The 12,712-nt window shown below is 44.1% G+C and overlaps 1 protein-coding gene across 1 annotated transcript in view; it reads right to left on the bottom strand.

Annotated features, from left to right (window-relative positions):
- The window catches only part of LOC142494625 (uncharacterized), a 439,963-nt gene that overhangs the window by 8,654 nt on the left and 418,597 nt on the right, over positions 1 to 12,712 (bottom strand). The window contains exons 98-99 of the mRNA XM_075599056.1: positions 11,095 to 11,143; positions 2,084 to 2,278 (exon numbers count right to left, since the gene is read on the bottom strand). Coding sequence (XP_075455171.1) covers positions 2,084 to 2,278; positions 11,095 to 11,143 — 244 coding nt within the window. The remainder of the gene's footprint in view (positions 1 to 2,083; positions 2,279 to 11,094; positions 11,144 to 12,712) is intronic.

The raw sequence follows: 12,712 nt of genomic DNA, 5'->3' as shown, positions 1-12,712 counted from the left end.
TGGGGGGGGTAGGTAGGTCATATAAATGGCGCACGAGGGAGCACGTATGCAAATCAGATTTACTTATATTTCGCTGTGTATGTGCCCACTTGCTTGGTAGCGTATATCTTCTTTGAGCTGCAAAACCCGCGAACTCTTGCTGCAGGAGTGGTCAGCTCCAGTCCTTAAGGGCCACCAACGGGCCAGTTTATAAGGATATCCCTGCATCAGCACAGGTGGCTTAATCAGTGACTGAGCCACCTGTGCTGAAGCAGGGATAACCTTAGAAACTGACCTGTTGGTGGCCCTTGTGAAGCCGAGCTGGCCCCCCCTGTGTTGCGGGATTAGTTCTCACACTGCCCGGCGTACAGATGTAGTCGGGCTCCGTGGTAGATGCAGCAGCTCCGGGGACTGTAAAAGCCATGGCTGCCTTTGAGGGGGGGAGGTGGGAGAATCCGTTCTTCTAAATGGGACCCTATGTGTACACTATATACAAGTTTATGTCTGTCGCTCACCAGCTACAGAATAGAGTAAACGCTCATGGTACATAAGGGAATAGGATATACAGTATATAACAAAGTCCGGTCAGTTACAGAGCCCTGGCCGGCAAGGAATCCCTTATAATGCGCTCTCTGGAAGCATAGATGTGTTGGACAATGTACAGCCCAGGGTACCAGTATTCCCTCATATGCCAAAGAGGAGAAAAGAAAAAATACTTAATCTCATTGTTATTATAACAATTAAAGTGCGGGGTACATACAAAGTGTGATTCAAACAATGGTGGTAGGTATTGCTGTATACGAGTAATGTGTGGCTCCTCCTAAGCCAGACAAATAGCAGAACACCCGAGAGGGGTTGGTATCCTTTCAGGGATATCAAAAAGGGCTACAGTATAGTGTATGTATGCCCCCAGCAGTAAAATGGATATGGTGTAGCTAGCCTCCAGAATCATATGCAAACATGTACACATGCCATATCCTGCCCACACAGAATAACGTAACTGTTTAAAGGAGAACTCAGTCTTATGGAAGTAACATTGTAGATGTTCTCACAGTTCAGATATCCAATGAAGACTCAGTATATTGAAACATATTCTCAACAGTATACATAATGTCTCAGTAATGTATCTAGAGGGTAACCCGTCACAATGATGTGGCTGTTATTATGTAGCTATATTAGTCTGGTTGGTGCTAGCTGCTTGTTGCAGGAATCTAGTGTAATACACAAACTAAACGACATGATGTTAAAAATGCAGTCATAACGGATACAAAAGTACAGCATCATAAGTGGAGTGTAACCGGTTTCACACCGGTGAATAAAAGGTAATGAAGCCCGTTTCAAATTCCCCTTATAGTCTATGCAGATATCTGATTTAACCCATGCATGGGGAAACAGACAAATTCATGCATGCGCAAAACCGCTATACGACCCGTGTATCCGGATATGCAGCTCGTGGACTAGCAGTCCCCACCACCGACATTACCGAGGTGACATCATCTAAAACCGACTGACGAACGTTTCACGTACGTTGCTATACTCCCGACATCCGACAAGCACCCTCTCTATCAACCTTTAAGACACAACTCAGAACACGCCTGCTTAAGGAAGCATACGAGTGGCTCTATGAGTGATAGTTGTACACCGTATACATAAACCTTGGCCCCTTGCAGACGCACTTACCAGAACGCCCTCCTACTGTCTATACGTCCTTCCTACCAACCAATTAGATTGTAAGCTCTTCGGAGCAGGGACTCCCTTTCCAAAATGTTACTGTTATATCTGAAGCACTCACATGATGTGTTATTTATATTATTTGTTATCTATGATGGTCACGTGTATTACTGCTGTGAAGCGCTATGTACATTAATGCCGCTATATAAATAAAGACATACTGCACATACAATATAGTAGATACATAAACAGAAGTACACATTTTCTTATACTTGGACATGTGCCTTTACGTTTCCTTCCGATTGACACATTTCAGTAAAACCTTTTTAGAGCCTTCCTAAAAAATGACTCCGATTTGTGAATTCTCTGAAGGCTCTCCAGATAAAAACAATAGCGGGGTTAGTGAAACTCTACATCTTTAATCCTATGTCACCTGTGCTGTTCTGCTTGGGAATGGTGCTGCTCTGAGCTTCAGTGGTGTTCAGTATTTTGTTCCACAGTACACCTGTGTCTTCATTTTCCACCTCAATGTTCTCTGGAGGTGCTGTTACCTCTTCCTGGACCTGGTCATAATCTTCATACCCTTCATCAGGGTTTGACGACTTGATGAGCAGCTGAAAATCCCTCCCTACAAAAAGAAGACAGACAGATGTATGGCTGTACAGGCAGGCAGACTGATGTACAGTATGGGTACACTGATAGACAGACAGGCATAAGATAAACAAAAAGAGAAAGAACACAGACTGAAAGATGAGTATAAAGACAGAAATACACATATACAGATATACTGCAGATAGTAGAGACTGTAGGAGGAATGTCCTCCAAACCAAGTGCTTCAAAGTGTGAGATCTGATAGTCAAAAGTGAATAAGCAAGCTTAAGCGGACCCTGGGATAGGTAAGTAAGCACAAACAACTAGGACTGTCTTGATTGCAGAGCTATTAACAGGTCAACTGCTGCCAATGGTGTAACAAAAACCTAATCTGAACTAACCGGTGGATATGAACATCAGTGTGAACAGCAGGTCTCTATCTGGCAGCAACCTTAGAGCAAGATATGAAAATCCAGTGATATAATGATGTAGTTCTTACTCACATGGGTGTTTGTATGCAGTCCCAGAGGCTGGTATACATTGCAGACAGGAATCCTTGTGGAAAAAGTGAAGTACAGCTGGTCAAAGAAGAAAATAATCTGGGGCTAAGCGAATGAATTAAAAATATTCTTTATTGGGGGTGCACAGCATGGTGGCGCAGGGGATATGCCTCTGACATGTTTCGCGCTGAGATAGCGCTTCCTCAAAGAGTATCCAGAGATACTGAGATAGAGAGATACTCTTTGAGGAAGCGCTATCTCAGCGCGAAACATGTCAGAGGCATATCCCCTGCGCCACCATGCTGTGCACCCCCAATAAAGAATATTTTTAATTCATTCGCTTAGCCCCAGATTATTTTCTTCTTGGACCGGCTGTGCTTCACTTTTTCCACAAGGATTTCTGTCTGCATTATACTGCAGATAGATAGCTGATCGCCTCTATATATCACAAACATGTACAGCAAAAAAACATGGCTAGGGGGAACGGTTCCTTTGAAATAAAGCGCCATTTAAAGCTGTTTCTGCTGTTGGAAAAAAAATTAAGTTGGGCCATTAAATTGTTTAAATAATTAACCGTCCAGAGGTGTCAGACAACACAAATATTTTGTGAGCACAAATGTTAATGTCTTACTTCAGTAAACGTGCCTTAGTACAGTACTTTATTTCAGTTTATGTGGCTAATGTTAGTGATGATGATGATGATGACGATGTACCCTTATGCGGGCACATACGCAAACCATCTACAGTAAATCTAGGGAATTAATGAGAGTAGGTGAGAGACATTTATAACAGCGCCTCAATTTCCTCTGCCCCAAAGCCGGCAGGACCATGGGGGGAGAGGATAGGGAGGCGTGAAAGAGAGGGGCAGCTGGGGTGCAAGGAGAAGGAGGAGCTGCAAACAGACTCCATCCAGTAGTAAATCACAGCCATAAAGTCTCTGTCTCACCGAATCTCCTATGGGGCCAATGAACCTAAAATTCTACAGAGGGTATTTACAGTTGTAAAGTCTTCAGGCTGCAAAGCTGAGACACAGTCAGTGCAAACAAATTGCACCAGCTTTATCAATGGAATCTGTCCATGGGATTCCTTTTCTCTGATAAATATGGGTGCACGGAGTAGCTCAAAGGTAATATCACTGCCTTTGAAATGTGTCAACCGTGTTTGAATGTCAGCGTCAGCTCTTCGTGTGACCTTGAGCAAGTCACTTAATATCTCTTGGCTTCTGGCACCAAAATTAGACTGTAAGCTCTGCAGGGCAGGGAATCATTGTGGCACCAACATTCTATGTACAGTGCGTGCGGTCAGCACTACACACAGAATATTCTTATCATAGGTCACTGATTTCGCAGCCGGGAAACTTTAGTAAATATACCACCAAGCCAATACTTTTTATCTCCACCTCTAGATGTAAGGTATGGACGAGCGCACAATTACCTACTATCTTTCATGCTTTCTTTAGCACATGTAGGTTAAAACGACAGATCACAGCTTAGACAGCATAGGAGGCCGTTTTGGGCTCTGCACTGCCTATACATTACAATTTTGTAAATCTTAAATGGTGGGATTAATCAAGAAAAATGTCAGACTAATCTGTCTGAAGAACAGGGGGTCTGCTGTAAGATTGGCAAAGCCTTCTGTTGATAACCTCTATCCATAGCTGGGTTCCATGGTGGTACTGTGAATGCACTGCAGACATAGACGAGCTCCTGCTCTTTGGAACGGTTCCAGTAGACAGAAGGACCAACACGAGAGTTCCTCATAGTGAGTATGGAGCTATTTAAATCTCACTGGTCTCTCTCATGCATCACAGTACAGAGACGTGGGTGGTTTCAAAATCTAGAACAGCGGTTCTCAAACCTTTTCTCCCGAATTTCCCGTGACACCAGGTTTTAGTAATAACCAATGTGTTTTCACCGAGGTGAATGTACCTAATTTGCATCTGAATATACATTTGGTTGGGAAGCCACAAAAAACTGGTCTGGCTCGGGGTTCTGGGAGAGGTTAGAGAAGCATTTTTACACCTTTAAAGAGTTTTATTGTTGGTCCATTGCCTGTTTTTTTCTTCTTCAAATGCTCTACCAGTTATTTCTACCCATTGACCGTCTTGTTTCCCACCAGCGTTCTTTGACCTCCCAAAAATAACATTTGCCATTCTTCCCAGAATTTTCCACGTTCAGTTATTTGATTTACTTATTGCAGCAACTGTGAAGATAAAACCCCATGAAACAATGCAGAGGTGCCATCAGGTTCTCCTCCAGATACTTGACGGTATCACCCTACACACATCAGATTGCCCTCATTGGAATTGGAGAGGCACTGTCTACAAAGGTGACCGAGGCCGGAGAACGAGAATCGGACACGAACGCTCTCCCATGGCGGCCTCGGTGAACGTACGGAACTGGAAGGTAGCAAGTCAGCTTCGCCTGCAAGTAAACATAATTGGCCTGCTTCATGTTGATGGCAGACTATTTCATACCTTTTTAGTCTATTAAAAGGTATCTTAATTTACAGTGGAGTCATGCTTTCTTCAATGATCTATCGCTCTTGGGCGCCGCACCTTCGACGGCCCAGCACTCTATCCTCCTGCCAGTGCCGGGCTCCAACTTCCACTCGACCGGAGGGGGGGGAGCTGGAGGAGGGAGCACAGCCCCCCCCCCCGCGCCTCCTTCGGCTCCCCCCTCCGGTCGTGCGGAAGTTGTGTCACAGTGTCGACAGGAGGGAGAGGAGGAAGAGCGGCAGAGAGAGAGGTGTGTGTGTGTTCCTTTGTGAGAAGGGTTTTTACCTTTTTCCGGAAGGGGCCACCTCCTGAAGTGTCACGACAAATTGCCTTGGCAACGTGAGGTTACATGCGCTCATAATGGCACGACGCTGCCAGACGAGGGCCACTTATCTTGGTAAGTCCCCTTAACTTTTTTACAGGGGGGCGCCGCTGCTAGCGTGCCGCCTTGCGCCCCGCAAAGACTAAGGAGAGGTTTGAAAGCTTGAAACATAACTACTTGTTGGTCCAATAAAATGTATCATACCCCCTACTCCCTCTCCCTCCTGTGTTACTACTTTTAATGCTGTGAAAGCAATAAAATATGTGTTAATATTGTGAGAACTTCCCCACTCCTCAAGCCCTCCCACCAGGTCAGGTTTTCAGGATATCCCAGCTTCAGTACAGGTGGCTCAATCTGTCCCTGATTCAGCACAGGTCGCTCAGTCAAAGACTGAGCCTCTGATTTAGCCACCTGTGTTGAAGCTGGGATATTGGGAAAACAGGGCATGTTTGGTTAGGCTTGAGAACTGGAGTTGAGCACCCTTGGACTAACGGAAGATTTGGACTAACGGAAGACTTTCTTAGATGATTCCGGGAGAGCCAATTGGGGTCTGTAAACCCTGTTTTATGAAGCACTGTGATTGAACAATGTCATTATGTTGCACTACAATAACTGCCCGAGGCAGTGTGGTTTTTATACTTGAAACGTGCATTTTTTTTTCCAGCTGCCCTAACCAACGACTGTGAACATCAAATCTGAATATCAAACCCTTGTTGCCGGGCAGGATTTTATTTTACCTTCAGAGTCCTCATTCTCACACTCACCTGCGCAGGCTGTGAAAAGACAAGAAAAAAAAAATGGTGGCATGAGAAGGTGTCGGATACAATCATTGAATGGACATGTTTAGTGCAAGGATCAAATATTTTTACAGTGCATCCAAAACAGACGTGTTTATGCTAATTCAAAGTGTTCAGACGTCTTCCGACCCACTGCGGTCATTCTCCCTCCAGCAGAGGTAAATGAGAATGTTCAGGTAGTGTTAGGACCTGCACACTGGTCATGCCTTGACTTGCAGGCTTATAACGCTTTGGCCAAAGGGTTCAACTAAATGACTCTTATTCAAGAGAATATTGAAGTATTTCACTTTGTATTTTTGTCACATTGGATGTAGCATTGGGCTTTTCTGTCTTTTGCTGTATAGAGTTTTCAGACGCTAAGAAAAGGGAAAAATGAAACTGAGCCAGGTGCAAAAATGTGATACTTTTCATTGAAATGTGTGCACAATTATCCATTTCGATGCTGGAAGGTTTACACCACCCAGTGATACTATCCTTCCGGTGTGCAGGTCATGTGATCACTAGTATAGTGATCCTGTGGCTGCACTCTGCCCCAAAGCCAGGAACGGAAAAGGATTACGTCCGCCTCCTCTGTTCCGACCTCAGCTCGCCGGGAGCCAGGGTCGCGACCTCTCCTAGGAAAGAGCGAAACTTCCAGAACACTGGTGCAATGTCAGAAGGCGCAGGGTGCCAATTAATAGGACGCTGCCCCAATGCCATAGGGCACTCAAAGGGTACAATCCCTAATTTCTTCTATACCAGTCACAAATCGCATGCTGATATGAATATGGCAAAAGAGGTGAACGATTATATGCTACATTGATGCAGGTTGACAATGCCTCTTTAAATTTAGCCATAAATTGACAGCAAGAATGGCATTTCTGTCATTTAATGCTTAGGCCCATATTTACTAAGCAGTGCTATGATATAAAACACCTTCTGGTGATGGCATGTCTTCGACTGAGCCCCTGATTGAGCCACCTGTGCTGAAGCAGGGATATCCTTCAAACCTGACCTGTTGGTGGCCCTTGAGGGCTAAAGTTGACCACTCCAGATGTAGGGGTCAGCCATGTGTGTCAGCAACAAGATTAACTTTGTCCATGGCGGAGGGACCGGCTACACATTATTCAGCAAGTATATTTAATTATAAATACCTAATAGCCCCTTAGTGCTTGAAAGGGTCTGCAATGCATTGCAGGACAGACATGAGTCGTCCTTGGAATGCCCTCCTGCCCTGACATTTAGAATCTAAAGGCAAGCATCACCCTTTTTAATATTTAGCCTTTAATATGTTTTACGGTGCATGTTTACCACTCTTGGAGCTGTACAAAAAAATATACACATACAGTACTGTGTATATAAATATACACATACAGTACTGCGTATATAAATATACACATACAGTACTGCGTATATAAATATACACATACAGTACTGCGTATATAAATATACACATACAGTACTGCGTATATAAATATACACATACAGTACTGCGTATATAAATATACACATACAGTACTGCGTATATAAATATACACATACAGTACTGCGTATATAAATATACACATACAGTACTGCGTATATAAATATACAATAACATATTTGACAGGGTATCTGTACTTTATCCTCAGCAGTTAGAAAGCGAGCATCTACAGATGCGGCAGCCATTAATGCCGGCGCGTTGCTGCGTCATACACAAAATGCATCAGCGGGAGCAGCCACCATTGAATCGACATTAGCCGTGCGTGGAAAAGGGGCCGGGGTCAACGCGCTATTCCGCCTGCTCGTGGGCGCCCCCGGATGCAGCAACGGCGGCCCCATCCGTAGACGATGTTATTTATGATGCTGTGACGCTGGAGTCTTCAGACTCATTGCTAACCCCGTCCTTTTGTATTTACCAGTCACAAATGGATTAACACACATTCCCAGCTAGCTCAAACTCCTACACCCACCACACCATGAATATATTTAAGTCAAAAAGAGTGCTACTGGGCATGGCAAATGTATACAACAAGAGACAGGGGTACCCAATGCTACATCCAATTGACAAAACATACTGTAAAAAGTAATAAGTATAAAGTTTAAATACTTCAATAATAATAAGAATGTTTACTGGGTTACTTTTGTATTGACTGTTGCCAAAAACATCAGGGCAAGCAAAAGGAAAAGGACAGGCTTGTGCGGGACCAGGATAAGTGGGTATTCTGCTGGAGGCAGTGTGTCAGAGCACAGCCATAAATGATCAGGAAAGCAGCTTGTGGTTAAAAGATATTCTTTATTCGGACATCATGGTGCAGTCAGGGAAAATGGAGGGAGCTCTTACGCGTTTCACGCCTCGTTGGCGCTTCGTCAGAGTGATGTGATGGAGCTTAACACTCTTCATTCACAACACCTCTAGGACTTTAATATATATGTCCTCTACACAGCGCTCACCTACATACCCAATACTCACCAGCCTGCATTAGGCCATCTTCTATCAAGAATATTCGAATTGACATTGTTATTTCCATTATCCATAGTCATTTAGAGCACTATTGATGAACTCTGTTCTTCTACTGCGGGCCCAGGATAAGCAGAAGCCACAGCAGAGAGTAATAAAGATGAATGTCTTCCAGGTTCAGGCATGACATCACAGATTCAGAAAATAACCTCCGCACCGCTTGCTTTTTTTTTTTTTTTAGTCTCCGTACTTTTTGTGCAACCCCACAAATGGAGATACACATGTTTAATACCTCTACTGCCCACCATTGCTGGCTCATCTGACACTTGAAACAATAACCCCACTAAACAAAAAAATAAAGTTATAACAACGTGATAGTTGGTGTCGTGCTGATTTTACATTTCATTTTTCAAAATGTTATTTTTTTTTGTTGTTGCTGTTTTCACTTAGGTATTATTATTTCACTGGCATCAGTTGTTACCATGGCAACTTTTGTTGTCTTAAGGAGTGTGAACGTCAGCAGCCATTTTAACCTGCCACAGAGGCAAATGTTCAGGAACTGATATCTCTGGAACTTTACTAGCCACTATAACCAGGCTCACACTGATGAGACCCCAAAGGTCGAAATGGCTGCCTGTGAGAAGGTTTGCCGGCTCTGCACTTCTGTAACCCAGGCTGTGCTGAAGAGCGGTGTAATAGCGTCAGGCGTAAGCTTATAGGGGTCCCTGTTAAAAAAGGGCATGCAGCAAAAGGTGACCCTGTGTGTTCATTTGCATGCCATTTCCCAGAATCCCTGGCTGCAGTGGAAGCAGTGTATGCTGGGAAATAATGGGGAAAGGCAGGGATGCAGACCTGTCAGGGACACGTAAATGTGCTCACAACGTGGGATTTTTATTTGCTGTACACCACATACATTAAAATGGGCGTGATTGCGGGAAACAGCAGAAACAGGACTTTGTAATGGTAAAAATAAAGGAGACATGTATTTTATGGGGAGTAGATTGGATTGCTGTTCTAAACAGGCAGTCCCAAATAATAAGCTTAAATCTCGCTTCAAGTAAAAATTATTTGCTTTTAGTGAGAAATGAATACGCTTCTATTTTTTCCCCCCTGCACATTCTATGTATTTTTAATCTTATCTTTCCATACATCTCTACGGCGCATGATAGCAGCATAATTAGGATACGCAAAACAACATAGTGAGAGAGAGAAGAAAAAAAAAGAGCCTTGACTAACAATTTCACTTTGCATAGAGACGTTTACAGACATTATTTGTCACAAAAGACATCAGTTAAAGATGGTTAGTCCCTCCGGTGAATCTGGTTACTATGGAAAAAAGGATAAATAGAAGAAACAGGGCACTGCTTCTGATTAACCCCAGGAGATGATTGCGGATGACTCGGCTACGAGATCAGAGCGATGCCGCGTCCTTGAGGAGAAGAACGGTGCGGGGGTTTATGATGGCATCGATCAGGATTAATGTGGGACACCTGCTGCGGGGGGCCGATTTATTGGGGACTTTGTGTGACTTTTTGTATTATGCCATTCATTTTGAAAAAGGGCCCCCCCCGTGAGGTGGAAACGTCAATCCACTGGCAATAAGTTAGCTGTATAGAAATCCGCAGTGCCCGGCTTCCTCTACTTATCCAGATTCACTGGGGTATTAGGCAGAGATTCCTGGAACAGGAGCCCCGGTCGCTGTATCTTTGTTTATTGTTATTTTCATTCATTGATGTGCAGTATTTCCCATTTTTTTGTACTATGGAAAGAATACAGTTTAAAAAAATGTGTGTTTATATATATATATTTTAAAGATGCCAATCACGTACATTTAACACAATAAACGTGCCACTGCCATTAATTCACTGTGGTCCTAAGAGGGAATGCCTCTTTTTAAGCTTAAAGCAGGGGTGCTCGAGACCTCCCAACAGGTCAGGTTTGAAAGATATCCCAGCTTCAGCACAGGTGGCTCAATCAGTGTGCGGAACCTGGGCGCAATGCAACCTGTGCGGAAGCTGGGATAACCTTAAAACCTGTCCTGTTGGGAGGTCTCGAAGACTGGAGTTGAGCCCCGCCGGCTTAAAGAATAATGCATGGCAACACACTTTCAGCAATAAAGAGTTAACCGTCAGACCACAGCGAGCGGACTGTTGCTTAGTCTTGTGGTTCACGCTTCTAGGTTCACCCTAATGGTGTGGGATTGTCAGGGTAATTCTGCATGGCTATGTAGGGCTGTGCTGGAATTCAAATTGCTTCAATTTGCCAATCTGCACAGGGAGGCAGCAAATAACCGATGGAGCGTGATTGAATTAACTCACCGCACTTGTCACTCATCTCCTTTCTGACCAAGTCTTTCACTTCTTCCGCCTACAAAAGAAGACGCCGGCGTTTACAAAGGGGCACGCAAATGGTTTTTCCAAATGGTTAGCAAACACAATTGACACGTTACTGCACACGTCAAAAGCAGCTTGTCTAGTAAGGGGGTGTTTCACGCACAGAATTCCTGGAAGGAAGGAAAGTGAGAAGGAGAACATTTTTGACTTACGGGAATTCTGTGAGATCCTATTAATGTATAAAAGGTATGTTTCACTACCCTATAAGAAATCAGAATTCCATTAAAAAAAAAAATGGCCATTGCAATGGATTATTTAGCAGTAATGCAGGCCTGCGCGGCTCCGGTCCTCGGGGGCCGCGGGCGGGCCGGGTTTTCAGGATGTCCCTGACGCCATACTGAGCCACTAATTGAGCCAGCTGTGCTGAAGTAGGGATGTCCTGGGGACCTGGCCTGTTTGCGGCCCTCGGGGACTGGAGTTGTGCCGGCCTGCCGTAATGTATCGGTGTTAAAATACATGTTCTATTTGATGGGAAGATTCCATGTTTTGAAGGCTACATTTTATGCTTCACAAGCAATTGTACAAGATTACTTTGCTTCATCCAATAAATGATACAATGCGGGGAAAAAAAATGGCCATATTTACAAAAAATAAGTGTTACTCCATAATACACTTTTCGTGCTAGAACACAGCTTACAGAGCCATTTAATGTCATTTTCCATCCTTATTTATTACTCTGTGCTACTCCGTAAAAACATCTTCCATGCAGGAAGACATCCCCACTGCTAGCTCAGCCATGGCTGGACAGGTGTTTTATGGAGCATCACTGTTTAATAAATATGGCCCCAAATGTGGGTGCATGTCTATACACTAGTGACAAACTCCTGCATGAGCTGTGCTCCAGTTCTGAAGATTCCATACATGGGACACCCCTGATGGGATAAAAAAAAAGGATCTGGAAGATTTGCTTAATTGAGTTTTTGTGTTGGCCGTGGGTGGTGCTTTCTTCTTGGAGGACTTGGTAAGATTAGTCTGAGAGTCCAGTCACCATACACATGTAACCCCCTGTGTCTGCTATCAGCCCACAAGTGTACCCGGGGTAGATGCCACAACTGTGTGGACTATTATTACTCGATATAGTCCCTCTGTTGCAGTTCAAGACCTGCCCCTACCCGACTGGTAGACAGAGTAAAATAATTATTACTGAAGGAAGGGAAGACTCTAGACGAACTTGTGAGTGAGATGGGTGCAGCCACCCCAAAACCCTAGAACGTAATCTCTGCCCCTTCCTCTGAGGCCCTATTACAAGCGATGGGACAAGTACTAGACAGAGTCATAAAACCCATCAGTGAGAATAGCTCCTACCAACGACAAAGGACATTCTCTGGGGTGAAGCCTATCCCAACAGGGGAGGATGATTTAGAAAATTGGATGGACACTGCAACCCAAATGGTGCGTGACTGGCTGTGTTCTGATGGGTAGAAGTGAAAAAGGATTACAGAGTCTGAGGGGCGCAGGATTAGACGCCATAAAGGCGTTACGCGTGCAATCCTCAGAGGCGACAGTAACCAATTATTGAATTCAATATAAAATGAACCTGAGA

Source organism: Ascaphus truei, chromosome 5 (genome assembly GCF_040206685.1).
Source record: "Ascaphus truei isolate aAscTru1 chromosome 5, aAscTru1.hap1, whole genome shotgun sequence".
NCBI lineage: Eukaryota > Metazoa > Chordata > Amphibia > Anura > Ascaphidae > Ascaphus > Ascaphus truei.
This window is presented reverse-complemented; position numbering and strand designations above follow the sequence as displayed.